Below are 16,196 nucleotides of genomic sequence, written 5' to 3'. Positions count from 1 at the left end.
GACAGGAGACAGGAGAGAGGAGACAGGAGACAGGAGAGAGGAGACAGGAGACAGGAGACAGGAGGCAGGAGGCAGGAGAGGAGTCCGGAGCGGAGGAGCTCAGACGGTGAGTGGAGCGGCCATGTGCTCCGGCTTTATTTCTCCTCATGCACGGACTTTGCTTTTTATTCCACCTCATCCTCCTCTTCCTCTTTCACTCTTTAATCTTTTCCTCCACGCGGGAACATTTTGGGCCTTTTCCTTTCTTTCTTTTTTTTTTAATTTTTTATTTTTTTACGCGCAGTCAGTTGAATTATTTTAGGTTGTGGAATTTGAGGAATCTGCAACCTGATCTTTAAGATGCGGAGCGGACCAGAGACCAGACCAGAGACCAGACTAGAGACCAGACCAGAGACCAGACTAGAGACCGGAGCGGGCTGCACAGAAGCCTCCTCCTCCTCCTCCTCCTCCTCCTCCTCCTCCTAGATGAGTTTAACTGTGAGGAGGTGAAAGCCGCTTCACGCCACATTATTTCTCCTTTAAACAGTGAGAGGCCGCCGGCTGCATTCATTAGCATCAGGAGAAAAGTTTTACTGCGTTTGCTTTTGTGCACGATGAAGAGTTCCAGCAGTCAGTCAGGGGGCAGGAGGGGCTGGAGAGATAATGGAGGGGGGGCTTCACATTATTCAGGATGACATGGAGGAGGAGGAGGAGGAGGAGGAGGAGGACGGGGTCCAAACCTGTGATGGGGATGTCACTTTTATCCGGCGTCGCTGTCATTTTCACACATGTCCTCCAGCTCTGGGCCTTCGCCTGGACCCTGGTCCTGGTCCTGGTCCTGGTCCTGGGCCGAGTTAAGTGATGGGAGGAAAGTAGAGGCAAAGAAAGGAGCCCAGGTCAATAGAAAACGTCCCGCTGTGTCGACTCAAAAGTCTCTTATCCCACAAAACAACAATTACCCGGCGTGGCCCGGCGTGGCCCCAGAGCCGCTGGTCCTTGTGGGTTTTAGTGGAGAAAAGAAATAAAACGATGCGTTTAGCTCAGCTTTTATTTCCCCTTTTAACACGTTAAATTCATTAAATGAGGGACGTGTTGGGAGGAAAGGACGGAGGCTCTGGAGGACATGAGGAAGACAGAGCCGTGCACTGAAGCATGCTCAGGTATCAAAGGTCCGGGGCCTCCTCCTCCTCCTCCTCTGGGGCCTCCTCCTCCAGGGGCCTCCTCCTCCTCCGGGGCCTCCTCCTCCTCCTCCTCCTCCTGGTCTGTGCAGGGTGTCATGTCCGGGCCGTGAGCAGGGAGCAGAGAAAGTGAAACTTGGCGTCCCGTCCTCTGACATGTGGCGGTGTCCCCGCGGGACCATGTGGGATCCTTTAACCAATCGACCCCCCCTCCGGCCCCGTCACACCCTGGGGTCTGGAGGAATCCGTCCTAACCCCCTCCCCATCAGGAAGGACCTGTTTCAGGCCTCGGACGCTTTCAGCTCAGTTACTTTCAAAAAATATCAAGAGGCTAAATTTAAAAATAATCACTTCATTCTGTTTGTTTGACTTAAATTCTGCTCCTATAATTTCTAGTTAGTTTTACTAGAAGATATATTTTAGAGTAAAAACCTAGAAACGTTTTTATTGTGGATGCGTGTGTGTGCAGACTCACGGTAGGTGTCGATAATGAAAGGATCCACGGCAGGAAGCTGAGGGTAAAACAGCGAGGAGGCGTTTGGCCGAGGGTCAGGCATCGGGGGGGCTTTAAATGAAACCTGTGTCAAAGGAAAAAATATACAATTAACATGTTTTATCATTTTTAATATTTCAGTCAGTGTTTTACAAAAAAAAAAAAAACAGACACTTTTTCAGAATAAGAAATAAGAGTTTAGAGCTTCCTTTAATTTATTCTTTTCATATCTGAAATATTTCCTGTTAATCTGTGTTTTACTGTAAGAAATGACCTGAACGTGGTTAATTACAATAAATAAAACAGGACAAATATTCAAACGTATTTATATATTCAGCACAAATGCTTATAATAATAATAATAACAACAATATTATTATTATTATTATTAGTGTTTATAATAATAATAATAATAATAATTGATGGAATTCCTTTCTACATTTCTGCATTTTTAAGCTACGTTAAAAAGAAAAGAAAGGCCGAGGGTCCATCCGCCCAGGCCGGTCCGGTCCGGTCCGGTCCGGGCCGGTCCGGTTCAGTCCAGGCCGGTCCGGTCCTGACGCGTCGTCTGAACGCAGCCTCCACATCTGTTTGGTGTTGGTGCGGGCGGAGGAGGAGGATCAGCTACAGGATATTGAACATCCAGGCTGAGACGTATTCCTCCTCCTCGTCTCCATCGTGGACTAAAGAGGCTTGTTTGTCCTCAGGGGGACACGTCCTCCTTCACTTCTCTTCAAGTTTAGACGTGGGTATAAATCCAAAATGTCAGCGTTAGCCTCTGTTTGTGCTTTGGCGGCTGGCGCAATAAACAACCCCCTCTTGGGTTCGGGAGTCTATTTTCGACTCGCCGCCGACCTGGGCCTCTTTTACGGGATAGCTATTATTCAAAGGAGAATAGGTGCAGGGCCCGGCCATAAATTCCAGCAAGTGGCCGCCGCTGGAAAGGAGCAGCGCAGCGAGGAATTGACTGCGTGCTCTGTGATTTTACTCTGCTACTCCACCGTGACCTTTTGAGTCGAGACAGAGTCGTTTGTTTGCTTGACAAGAGCTGCTCTAATAATTCAGGGGGACACGACCGAACCAAAGCGTTCTCCCGTGCACCTAGAAAGCAGAAGCATTCGTTTCCTCCAGGCAGGGGATACCCTCTGCTCCACACACTTATTTAGGGGGACTCACCGTGATGTTTTTGGGGTGCGCGGTTCATCAGCTGCCTCCCTGCAGGGTCTGCAAACAGAAACAGATTCACTGTGTGCAGCATTTAATTATTCATCCAGATTACAAGTCAAATAGTGATGCACGGAGGGAGAAACCGGTCAGGTCTGTGAGTGTTGCTCTCGCAGGGATTTAAAGTCCTGAAAGTGGTGACTTGAGGATGAATTGACAGAACAAACAGTCATTGATTTGAGGACAATGACTCTGCAGTAAAGGAGGGGGGTTCGCTCTCAACTTGTTGTTCCCTTAAATAACCCTCCCGGTGAAGCTCTCTTTGTCCACCACGATGCTCAAATGAATCATTGTGTGGCTTTTAAACGGAGCCGACAGTCGGCGGTGGGAGGCCGCGGTTAATTACTGAGCAGCCAACCTGGCCGACGCACTCACATATTTTTAATTGTTTGTAAAAGGAAATTACTGGTTTCATTTAAAAGATAAAATAAAATTAGAATAGAATAAATAATAATAATAATAATAACAATAAACTCATTATTATTTTTAGGAACATATTAAAACCAAACTGTAAAATGTGCAAAAAAAATAAAAAATTATCAAAACATCACAAAATGTCAACCCACAAGATAGCATGCTAACTTCCTCACATACACAAGTTTAATATTATATATTTATCATATATTATTCTTTTTATGGACAGCAAGTAGTTTTAAACCAACAGTACCTTAGCATCATCTCAGTTTACAGCCTGCAGCAGATTATAATATAGTTTACTATCCTTTGCTAAGATAGCAATTAAACCTTTTTTAATTTATCTTTTTTTTTTTAACTAGCTACTGTTAACACTATACACCATCTACGTTAACAGGGGAACCTACACCAATAACGTTTAGTCTCATCTAACATATTAAAATGGTGTTTGTCTTTTCTTCGCAATAATAAAACCACTAGACAAGAAGCTAGCTTGCTAACGCCCTAGCACTCGGCTAACGTCAGCTTACGCTATCGCTTGCTAGGCTAACAAGTAAACTTAAACTAATAAGATGTTGTTAGCATCATCGCCAACGTTTACTCTTGATTTTATCGGTGAAATGTGGCGATTAGATGATATATGTAGTAAAATGCTATTCGTGATTTCTTACTAATAAAACCGCAGCACGAGAAGCTAGTCTGCGAACCAAGCTAGCACTATGCTACGCTACACTCCCTGTTAGCACCAAAAAGATATTTGATAATTAAATGTTGTAACAAAGCCTTTTTTAAAAAATAAATAAATAAAAAAACCTAGTAACCAAGCTTTTTCCGGCAATTTACAGTACACTATAATTTGCTACACTGCCAAGTAAACCTAAACTCATAATATTTTAGCACAATTTCTAACGTTTAATCCCGATTTTTCCCGTAGTACTAAGCTAGCATCATGCTGTGCTAGACTCCCTGTTAGCATCAAAAGATATTTGCTAATTAAGTGTTGTGGGAATGTTGTAGGAATACCATTTGGAAGATGAGAAGCTAATTTTGTCACTTTGCAGTTTCAGTTTCTTGTAGTAATGAATTAATTGAAGGTTAATCAAGGAAGGAAAAACTAACAGCAGACTTCATGCCACATGATTAGGGCTGACTTCTGACATTTTGACAAATTATTTAAAAAGGTTTCTAAAGAAAACGAATCCCCTGCCGTAGCTCCGGTGTTATTTCAGGCTGCGGTGCCAGCACCTCTCGCTGTTCTGCTAAATGTGTGAACAGCAAATGTTAAGCCTGACTAATGATGATTTGCGAGGACAGATCAGAGGACCGCGAGCGTGAAAGACGGCCATTATGTGCCTCATATATCACCTCCACTAAAGGGGCTTTTGTGAGTGTGGTGGCGAGAGGCTTCCCAGGAGGCTTCAGTCCCGTCCTCTCACACCTGTTACTCTGATTCATCCTCAGCAATAAAGACACCAGACACAACTGTCCGTCAGTCACAACCACTGAGCTCTGCTGTTCTACTTGTTTTTTTTACCAACTCAATGAAGCGTCAGAGTGTTGGAGCCGGAGCCGTCCCGTAACCAAAAGGTCACAGGTCGACTTCCTTCAGCTTCACCTGGAAATGTAAAAAAAAAACTCCCTCCACATTTTTTTGGTTTTGGTTGACAGATTCCTGCGGCCGAGAGGCTGAGTATCAAATATTTGCTTCTTAGATGGTTGAAGAACAGACGGAGGGGATGAGGTTTCCAGATGCAGCGCGATGGAGCTGAGTGAGGAGTGTTTGAAGATAAAGTGCTATTGTTGGAGAGGTGCAAAGGTCAACAGTCAGATAAACTTTGAAGACCCCCACCTCCTTTAACCCCCGAATCCCCCGAGTCCTGCAGCCAGGAAGACAAAAAACAGGCCAATCAGACGGCAGGTTTTGTGAAGCCATGCAGAGAGGGAGACTTTCTGGTTTGGGATGAACACACCCATGCACGGCGCAGAGAGGTGTGTGTTCATGCACCTGCAGCACGGCCTCTGCTCGATCTGCCTTTAAAAGAGTAGGAGCCCCTTTCACCGTTCTTCTTCTTCTCCTCCTTCACAGACGTGGCCATGGAGACGTCCCCGCCCAGAGCTGCAGATAACAAAAAAGACAAAATGGACGGCAGCAGCTTCGCCGACCTCCCGAGGAAGACGTCCCCCTCAGAGACCAGAGGTACTTTAAAAGTTAGTTTTTTGTGTTGGACGTGTGCTGGGTGTCCGGTGGCGTGTCGGTGCATGCTGGGGACGCGTGGACGTCTTCACGGTGTCGCAGGGGGAGCGAACGCCATGAAATATACGCTTAAAGGACGGGCGAGGCTGATAACACGGCTTTGTGTTGTTGAACTAAATGAAGAGTAGCAGCGGTCCTGTCCCACCAGGAAGAAGAAGAGACAGAGGATACATGTTTCAGAAGATGTCAGGGAGCGTGTGATGAAAGCTGCCTTTAATGAGGCTCAAAGACCTCGTCCTCACCTCCAGAGGATTAGAATAAAATAGGGGTAGAAAGGGCCGGGGCTGCAGGAGCTTCACAGGGCCACAGAGATGGAAGCTGATGGGCCGCCTGTGAAATGCAAATTAAACGTGTGATTTAGTGACAGCTCCACTCTCTGATGAAGGACTCGGTGGCTCACTGAGTCCAGCCCCGTGAACACATGTCCACGGCTCAGCACACACTCCTCCACGTCTTCTCTCATTAGCCCGTCTTCCAGGGCGCTGACGACTGGATGGAGGGAATGGACGGAGCTGCAGACGAACAGCAGCTACGTCATGAAATATGTACACATGCAGAATAGTCCCTGACCCACATTTACACGACGGGTTGTTTTAAACATGTCACAGAGCCGCTGATGAAAGCTGCATATAACCAGGCTAAAAGACCTCCAGAGGATAAAGGGATGAATCAGACACGGAGGGAGGGAGGGAGGGAGGGATGGATGGATAGATGGAGGGATGGATGCATGGAGGGATGGATGGATGATGGATGGATGGATGGATGATGGATGGAGGGATGGATGGATGAAGGGAGGGATGGATGAAGGGAGGGATGGATGGATGGATGGATGGATGGAGGGATGGATAGATGCATGGATGGATGGATGGATGTAGGGAGGGATGGACGGATGGATGGAGGGATGGATGGATGGATGGAGGGATGGATGGATGCATGGATGGATGGATGGATGGATGGAGGGATGGATGGATGGATGGAGGGAGGGATGCATGGATGGATGGATTGATGGATGGAGGGATGGAGGGATGGATGGATGATGGATAGAGGGATGGATGTAGGGATGGATGGATGGAGGGATGGATGGATGATGGATAGAAGGATGGAGGGAGGGATGGATGGATGGATGGATGGAGGGATGGATGGATGATGGATAGAGGGATGGAGGGAGGGATGGATGGATGGCTGAAGGGATGGATGGAGGGATGGATGGATGGATGGATGATGGATGGATGGATGGAGGGATGGATGGATGCATGGATGGATGGATGGATGGATGGAGGGATGGATGGATGGATGGAGGGAGGGATGCATGGATGGATGGATTGATGGATGGAGGGATGGATGGATGATGGATGGAGGGATGGATGGAGGGATGGATGGATGATGGAGGGATGGATGGATGATGGAGAGAGGGATGGATGGATGAAGGGAGGGATGGATGGATGATGGATGGATGGATGGATGATGGATGGATGGATGGATGGATGGATAGAGGGATGGATGATGGAGGGATGGATGCCTCTTCTGAAGTGTAAATAGAGCGGTGGAGCTAGTGACACTCGGCCTGATGAGGAGCAGAAGAAGAAGAAGAAGAGTGAAGGAGTGAGGAGGACGTCGGTGGAGGATGGAGGATGGAGGACGGAGGATGGAGGATGGATGGATGGAGGATGGAGGATGGAGGATGGATGGAGGATGGAGGATGGATGGATGGAGGATGGAGGATGGATGGAGCGAGGATGGAGGATGGAGGATGGATGGAGGATGGAGGATGGATGGAGGATGGAGGATGGAGGGCTCTGCTGCTGCTGCTGCTGCTGCTGCTCTTCTTCAATATTTGAACAAAGCTGTAACCCCCCCGTCCTCCAGCTTCCTTATGTTCACATGTAAAGTGGTGCAGCTGCTGTAGAGCAACAGATAAAAGCAGCTTTTAATGTGTGAAACAGGAGCTCTCTCCATACGTCTTGTTTAATCTGGAGTAAGCGGGGCCTCTCCTGCAGTCAGATAGGAGCAGTACATCCAGCAGTAATACGCATTGTTCTCCTGATAAGAGCGCGAGCAGCACAGACAGGAGCGGCTGCAGGAATACGACCTCCTTTATTGTCAGCCATGCTTTACTGTTGGCTGCAAAATTCCTGTCACCTAAGTGGTGCCCACCTCTGAGCATATGTACGCCGCCCCCACCATGGCTGCTTTATATTCCCGTCCCGCGTTATTTATTTAGAACAATTTCCTCTCTATCAAAGGACACGCCTAATGCCGACTTTTAATATGTTATTTACACATAAAAAGCAGCTATTTACAGCAGAAGGGAGGGAAATGAATGGGCCCCGGCGCCCCTCTCCGATCTGTTATATCACACTTTAACAATCTGGATTGCTAATAGAACCATTTATCATGGAGCGGTCATTTATTTTGTGCGAGCGGCCCAGGTCCCGGTCCCAGAGGCCTATGGAAATGGGGTGCGCATGTAATGAAGCTCAAGTGTGAGCGGGTTTGTTTAAGAAGCGGATGCTGCTCCGCTCCTGGTCAATTAGGATGGACCCAGGTGCTCCAGACGCTCCTATCTGCTGCGTGCTGACCCCCCCGCCGTCCCGCCGTCCCGCCGTCCCACCGTCCCACCGTCTCCCACCGTCTCCCTCCACTACGGGACCTTTATTTATTCTGGAGATGAGAAACGGATAAACTCTGGCACGTGACTCTGACACACCCTCCTGCCGACCGGCTCTGCTGCCGGTTAAGATCAAATGATCTTGTCTCTGACAGCACGCATCTGTCTGCTGCCCCCCCCCAACCCCCCCAACCCCCCTCCTATAATAACTGGAATATTAGAGGAAAATATATTTGATGAATGACAGATCCCGCTGACAGCAGCAGAATGGTCGAGATTAGCTCGGCCTTCCCACCCAACCACACACACACCCCACATCATTATAATAATAAATATTAATAAAATATATATGTAGTTGAGTGTCGATTCAAAGAATCACTGTGAGAGTCTGATAATTGTCAGATTAATTGCGCCTTCTCAGGCCGACACTGAAACACACATTATTGTAAAATACATTAATCATGAATATTGCTGCTGTGATTGTTCCAGAAATGTGAATTCCTAAATTCAGACATTGCCCATCTCTCAGGCCGTACCATGGAAAACACAAAGTAAACTTGAACCGATGTGCTGTGAAGACCAGACTGTGATCCACCCCCACACCACCCGACCCGTCCCATCCGGTCCCGTCCCAGAAGAAGAAGAAGAAGAAGAAGAAGAAGAAGAAGAAGCTGTGATCCATGAGCTGGGAGCTGTGATGTGTTTCCTCTGTGAAGCCGATGATAGAAGGGGGATGTTTGTGTGTCTGTGTGTGTGTGTGTGTGTGTGTGTGTGTGTGTGTGTGTGTGTGTGTGTGTGTGGTGGGGGGGGCGCTAATGATTTGATTAACTGGCTTCAGTGGCTCATGACATTCATCTCACTGAGAGTGAGTTTGTCATTCCAGAGGGAGATTGATGTGCCTCCCCCCTCCCTCCCCCCTCCCTCCCTCCTCCCTCCCTCCCAGGTCTTTCTGCTGAGTCTGGCCGGTCCACAGGGAAGGAGCGTAAGTACTTAGCACCTCCTAGGCTGCCCCAGGGCACTCTGGGTGGGGGGGCTGAGGGGGGGCTGAGGGGGTGGCAGAGCTAAACAAGCTGCTGGAGGACAAACACTCACTGTAGCTGCATCGGGCTGGAAGGAAGAATCAAGTTTTAGTCCAGGATGAAACGCTGAACATTCACATGCAGATGAGGAGAGTTGATCAGGTGTTGGGAGGGTGGGGGGGGGGGGGTGGGGGGGGGGGGGGGGGGGGGGGGTTATGTGATAAGGACAGATTTATTTATCAGGATGGAGAGTAATCAATGGCTGGTGGATGCACGGGTCTCCACCATGGGGAGCGCTCTGGGGGGGTTCAGGGTCGCTGGCAAAGAAAAATGAGACCCCCCCCCAGAGAGGACACCACCAGTCATATCCTCAGACAGGAGGAAGAACAAGAAGAAGAAGAAGAAGAAGGAGGAGAGGAGCGAACCAGAGAACCAAGGTTCCAACAACAACAGATTCCACATTCCTGGAGATTTACAGCTGGAGGGGGCAATGGATGGTTTAGAGGATTAGGCCACAGCTCCTCCTCCTCCTCCTCCTCCTCCTCCTCCTCCTCCTCCTCCTCTTCCTCCTCTGTAATGCCACAACGTTTAACAGTGGCTGCATGGAGACAGGACAAGGGACACGCAGATCTAGTCCTCTAGGTGCAGGACTAGTCCTCTAGGTGCAGGACTAGTCCTCTATGTGCAGATCTAGTCCTCTAGGTGCAGGACTGGTCCTCTAGGTGCATATCTAGTCCTCTAGGTACAGATCTAGTCCTCTAGGTGCAGATCTAGTCCTCTAGGTGCATATCTAGTCCTCTAGGTGCAGATCTAGTCCTCTAGGTGCAGGACTAGTCCTCTAGGTGCAGATCTAGTCCTCTAGGTGCAGGACTGGTCCTCTAGGTGCAGATCTAGTCCTCTAGGTGCAGATCTAGTCCTCTACATGCAGATCTAGTCCTCTAGGTGCAGGACCAGTCCCCTAGGTGCAGGACTAGTCCTCTATGTGCAGATCTAGTCCTCTAGGTGCAGGACTGGTCCTCTAGGTGCAGATCTAGTCCTCTAGGTGCAGATCTAGTCCTCTAGGTGCAGGACTAGTCCTCTAGGTGCAGATCTAGTCCTCTAGGTGCATATCTAGTCCTCTAGGTGCAGATCTAGTCCTCTAGGTGCAGGACTAGTCCTCTAGGTGCAGATCTAGTCCTCTAGGTGCAGATCTAGTCCTCTAGGTGCAGATCTAGTCCTCTAGGTGCAGATCTAGTCCTCTAGGTGCAGGACTAGTCCTCTAGGTGCAGATCTAGTCCTCTAGGTGCAGGACTAGTCCTCTAGGTGCAGGACCAGTCCTCTAGGTGCAGATCTAGTCCTCTAGGTGCAGATCTAGTCCTGTAGGTGCAGGACTAGTCCTCTAGGTGCAGATCTAGTCCTCTAGGTGCAGGACTAGTCCTCTAGGTGCAGATCTAGTCCTCTACATGCAGACTAGTCCTCTAGGTGCAGATCTAGTCCTCTAGGTGCAGGACTAGTCCTCTAGGTGCAGGACCAGTCCTCTAGGTGCAGGACTAGTCCTCTAGGTGCAGATCTAGTCCTGTAGGTGCAGGACTAGTCCTCTAGGAGGGCCAGGGTTAGATCAGGAGTAAACAGAACTCATCTATCTGTGTCTGGTTGTCTCCAGCCCCCCCCTCCCCCCTCGTTGCTCCAGCTCATGATACTTCCTGTATTTCCCGCGGGCCGAGGGAGCGACGTCCTGCAGCTGCAGCGCTGCTCCCCACCTCTGAGTGAAATGAGAAGAGGCTAATGGCCTTGTAAGTATCACAGAGAGCAGCTGGAGATTAGCAATAAGGGCTAATTAGCCGGGCTACGCTGGAAATCAAAGCTCACACATGAGGTAAACACACGGCCTGCTGTTTGTCTGGCGACTGTAAATCTTTACGCCACGTCGTGGGTTTAAGAGCTCCGGTCTGGGCCGGACCAGTTTCCCTCATAAACAGGCTGGACTAGGAGGTTCCCCTCAGACCAGGAACCTGATCAGAGCCTCATTAGGAGCTCAGGCGTCCGATCAGCTGTGGAGGACGAAGAGCTCAGAGTCTGAGGTGTCCCCTCCAGGACGTGTCTCTGTCTTTGTGCTGGGACAAAAGGGGGCGTGATCGTCTGGCTGCGTCTTCCTCTTCATATTCTCTCAGTCTAAAGGAAGAGAAATGAGAGGATTCTGGGAGAGTCTTCTCTGCTTCTGGGGACCCAGGATCCAAAATGGCGCCCGCTGACTCTGGATCTGCCTCCACCTACGGGGTGCGCGGTGGAGCAGCGGGTTAGCGCCTCTAAACCGTCCTGACGTGGGCGTGATCACACGTTCCTCACGGCGGGGGGGGGGAACTCGAGTCGACTCCTGCCCCCGTCCCCGGGAGGAGGCCCCGGCTCTGGTTTCCTAATAACGGGGCTTCCCCTCCGTCTCCTCGTCTAATTCCAGCGTGATGAGGAGGAGAACGTGGATGCAGCTGGCTTGTTGTTGCTGGAGGTAGAGGAGGAGTAGCTAATAGCTGCTTTAGACTAATCGTTGTCCTGATGTGCTTTGTCTTGGAGCCACTGGAGCTAATTATCCAGAGAAGCAGGCCGAGCCGGGCCCGAAACAAGGTCAGGAAATATGCATATGAGTTCTGCTCCCGCTGTCTTAATGAGTCCGTACAGCCGCCACAAAACTCATTAGACGGGACTTTTGGAAGACGGATGGCGGCGAGGACGCGTCACACTCGCCTTATTTTGGACCTCAGTGTTTAATGTTTTATTCTATTTCTAGAGGAGACAAGAAAAACACGTCGTGGTTCCGTCTCCTGCTTGTGTCCCGCTACGATCTGCTGAGACGGGACGAGGTGAGGAGCGAGTCAGCGTTTCACCGAGGCCTCCCCCTCCTCCTCCTCCCCCTCCTCCTCCTCCTCCTCCTCCTCTCTGACTGAAGCACTTTATCATGACGCTGGCTTTGTGGCCCCCCATCGCCCCCATTCAGAGGCTGAATTGTCCTGGGTCAGAGGGTAAGGTCCAGGAGGAGGGAGGAGGGAGGAGGGAGGAGGACGGGTTTGATGGTGGTGGGACCCTCCATCCACCCTGACCTCCTCCTGCTCTCTGAGGCTCTGTTCAGATCTCCATTAGAGGGATCTGGTCTCAGATCTGGTCTCAGATCTGGTCTCAGATCTGGTCTCAGTGTGAACACACAATGAGTCCTGGTTCACTTTCAAATGTTTCGTCATCTAATGAATGAATGAAATAGGTCCTTCCTTTGAAGACAGAGGCCGATGGAGGCTGATGGAGGCTGATGGAGGCTGAAGGAGGCTGATGGAGGCCGATGGAGCCTGACGGAGGCTGATAGAGGCCGATGGAGGCCGATGGAGGCCGATGGAGGCTGATGGAGGCTGATGGAGGCTGAAGGAGGCCGATGGAGGCTGGTGGAGGCTGAAGGAGGCTGAGAGGCGTCCCGTCTCCCGGCTGTAATCACACCTCCCTCTGTTTGCGTTGATGAGAAGCTTCAGGTCTTTATTTGTCTGGATTAGAGGCTTGGTTGTGGCGGCTCCTCTGAACTAAACCTTGTTTATGGGACAGTTTCTGGAACGTCCAAACAAATCACAGCACGTCTCTTCACTAATTCCCCCTCATCTTCATCTCCTTCCTCTTCAGCTGCTGTCGGAGTTTAGAGTGTTGTTAGTTTGTGGGTCAGAGTCTTGCTGAATATCCTCCATCTACCCTGAAAGACACCAGGAAACTGAAAAACATGGAAACCAGGAAGAAGGAGGAGAAGTGTGTGTGTGTTGCTACCTGCAGAGGCCTCCTCCTGCTCCTCCTCCTCCTCCTCCTGCTCCTCATTAAGACATCAGCATCCTGACTGAGGTGTTATCAGGTGTTATTCTTAGCTCAGGTTGTTCCCCTCCTTCACCCTCCTTCCTCATCTTGCAGATCTAGGTCTGTGTTTAATTTACCCCCGGCCTGTTGGAGTAATTTGGCGTTCAGCTGCTCGGGGGGCTGGTTGGGGGCTGCTCGGGGGGCTGGTTGGGGGCCCAGGCGTAATCCCAGGCGCCCTCCTAGCAAGGGTGCCAGCGGGGTAATATGGATGTTAGCTGGGGAGCACGGTGACAGCCCCCGAAGCCACGATTTAATTCATTGTATTTTAATTATCGCTCTCGTTCAGCGGCTCCGAGCCCCTTCCTCCGGCTCCTCTTTATCACCGGCCCGTCTCACCAGATAATAAACTTCTGCTTTAAGGTAATTACTTAATCTGGACAAACCTGTGTGTTAAGCAGCGCTATTAAGAGAGGAGGCGATAAATCAGCCGGTGGAGGCAGCGGAGCTGGGTGATTACTCGACGGCGCAATCAGTCTTTGAACCCTTCGCAGTCTTTTAAGCAGCTAAATTACACAAACAGCATGCTAACAAGACGCCGCTGGCTGGAGGAGGAGGAGGAGGAGGAGGAGTAGGAGGAGGAGGCCCGTCAGACCCGCTCCTTCACCTTCAGTCCACTGATGCATGGAGGTTATTAGCACACGGCCGGAGCACAGCTGTCTGAGCCCGATAAGTAACTCCACCTCCACCAGCTCCAGACACATGGACGGATGGATGGAGGGATGGAGGGATGGATGGAGGGATGGATGGAGGGATGCATGGAGGGATGGATGCATGGAGGGATGGATGGAGGGATGGAGGATGGATGGATGGATGGATGGATGGATGCATGGATGGATGGAGGGATGCATAGATGCATGGATGGATGGAGGGATGGATGCATGGAGGGATGGATGGAGGGATGGAGGATGGATGGATGGAGGGATGGATGGATGGAGAGATGGATGGATGGATGCATGGATGGATGGAGGGATGCATAGATGCATGGATGGATGGAGGGATGGAAGATGGATGGATGGATGGAGGGATGCATGGAGGGATGGATGGAGGGATGGATGGAGGGATGGAGGATGGATGGATGGAGGGATGGATGGATGGAGAGATGGATGGAGGGATGCATAGATGCATGGATGGATGGAGGGATGGATGGAGGGATGGAGGATGGATGGATGGAGGGATGGAGGATGGATGGATGGATGGAGGGATGGATGGATGGATGGATGGATGGAGAGATGGATGGAGGGATGCATGGATGGATGGAGGGATGCATAGATGCATGGATGGATGGAGGGATGGATGGATGGATGGAGGGATGGAGGATGGATGGATGGATGGAGGGATGGAGGGATGGATGGATGGATGGATGGAGAGATGGATGGATGCATGGATGGATGGAGGGATGCATAGATGCATGGATGGAGGGATGGATGGAGGGATGGATGGATGGAGGGATGGATGGATGGATGGAGGGATGGATGGATGGAGGGATGGATGGATGGATCTGCATCAGGAACGTTGACTTGTTGAAGAGGCACAATGTGGAACAGTGTGAAACTATGAATGTTGAGTTTTCTGCTTCGTAATCAAACTAAAGCTGCAGCGAGTCTCTGAGAGTCTGAGGAGGAGGAGGAGGAGGCTGCCGATGAAGAAGTGTAGGCGGTCGAGCTGCAGCACTAAAACAAATGTTATCAAGCAGAGACTAATAGATGGCTGGAGTGTAAGCGGGGCCACGGCGGCGCTCTGTGGCGCCCGGAGCGGGGGAGGGAGGGGGGCGGGAGGGGGGCGGGGCCCCGTGAATCAGGTAAATGCGCCTCTTGAACTCTCATGAGCGTTCGCCTTTTGTTCTCCCCGTGGCGGCGGAACAATGGAGCTGTCCCGGTGATGGAATAAGGCTGCCTGGTCACTCCCCGGCCAGGACGCCGGCCCGCTGAGGACACCTCATCCTGGTCCAACAGGTCCAAACAGGAAGCGTCCCGTCAGAGGACAAACTTTATCCATAGGCCTTTATTCCATCTTTTTGTCCTTTACCTTTACTAACCGTCTTTATTCCACGACTCAGGAGACTTTCAAATGTCCATTTTAACCCTTGTTCTGTGTCATGCTCAAATTTGACCCGTTTTCACGTGGTTAAGATGATTTTTCACCATGTTGGTAAATTCTTAAAAAAAGAAAATGACATGGACCCGTGGATCATAGAAAATGATCAAGTCTGGCTCAATGTCCCCAGTTTTAGATTAAAATGAGAGGTGTGTCCAAAGATAAAAGGTCAACATTTAATCCAGTGTTTACATGGATAAATAAGAACCAGCACTGGATGATGAACATCTTGTCTTTTTGGGCCGGATTAAGTCACATCATACGGGTTAAAACGTTTCATACGGTGACTCCTGCAGAGTTTAGGGCCAAAACGTTGTTGTTGTTGTGCAGCTCGGGGAAATATTTCAGCCTGTCTGAAGAGCTGGATCCCCAGAGGAGAACCAGACCTAACTGGGCCCAGACAGCGTCGGGGTCCAGCCTGATCCGGCCCCGGTCCCTGCAGGTTCCAGAGTGAAGTAAAGTGGGCTATTTCTGTGGCGTTTAGGGACCGTCACACTGTCACGGCGCAGAGTGAGAGGAATGGACCTGCACTGCTGACTCACTCAGGTCGGGGGCCCCTGGGAGCCCCCGGAGGCCCCGCTATCCCCTCCTGCCCCTCGGCGGAGAGCAGATAATGATCCGTGGCCCTGACCCCTCCGATCCCCAAATCCCACGTCACCGGGCCAGATTCCCGAAAGAGCGAGTGTGACACCAGAAGAATTTTAATGCAGTCCAGAGATCAGCTGGTTCACCTCCTCCTCCTCCTCCTCCTCCTCTGCACCAGGATACAATTAACAGGATGTGAACGCTGCACCGATGATGAGAGAGACGGAGCCGGGTTTAAAACCTGAGAAAAATGTTAACGAGAGCCCAATAAAGTCAGTCAGAGGCTCCGTTCACGTGAGAATAAAGACACGGTTCTTTTGTGGTTTGGTGTTATCGTAGCGGCTAATTAGCCCTGATGTTCTGGAGGAATCCATGAGATCTGAAACAGAGCTGGGATGAGGAATGAAATGCAGCGCTCGTAAAAATAGATGAGAAGCAGAACCACAGCTTCATAGCTCTGGTGTACGTCACCTAGCTTAGCTTAGCATGAAGAC

The 16,196-nt window shown here is 50.3% G+C and overlaps 1 protein-coding gene across 1 annotated transcript in view; it reads left to right on the top strand.

Annotated features, from left to right (window-relative positions):
- LOC125000635 (zinc finger protein GLI2-like) overlaps window positions 1-16,196 on the top strand; it is a 29,042-nt gene that overhangs the window by 138 nt on the left and 12,708 nt on the right. Inside the window, exons 1-2 of the mRNA XM_047576225.1 lie at window positions 1-106; window positions 5,374-5,484. The exon at window positions 1-106 is cut by the window's left edge and continues 138 nt beyond it. Of these exons, the coding sequence (XP_047432181.1) occupies window positions 5,382-5,484 (103 nt within the window). The 5' untranslated portion in view covers window positions 1-106; window positions 5,374-5,381. The remainder of the gene's footprint in view (window positions 107-5,373; window positions 5,485-16,196) is intronic.

Source organism: Mugil cephalus, chromosome 23, assembly GCF_022458985.1.
Source record: "Mugil cephalus isolate CIBA_MC_2020 chromosome 23, CIBA_Mcephalus_1.1, whole genome shotgun sequence".
Taxonomy (NCBI): Eukaryota; Metazoa; Chordata; class Actinopteri; order Mugiliformes; family Mugilidae; genus Mugil; species Mugil cephalus.
This window is presented reverse-complemented; position numbering and strand designations above follow the sequence as displayed.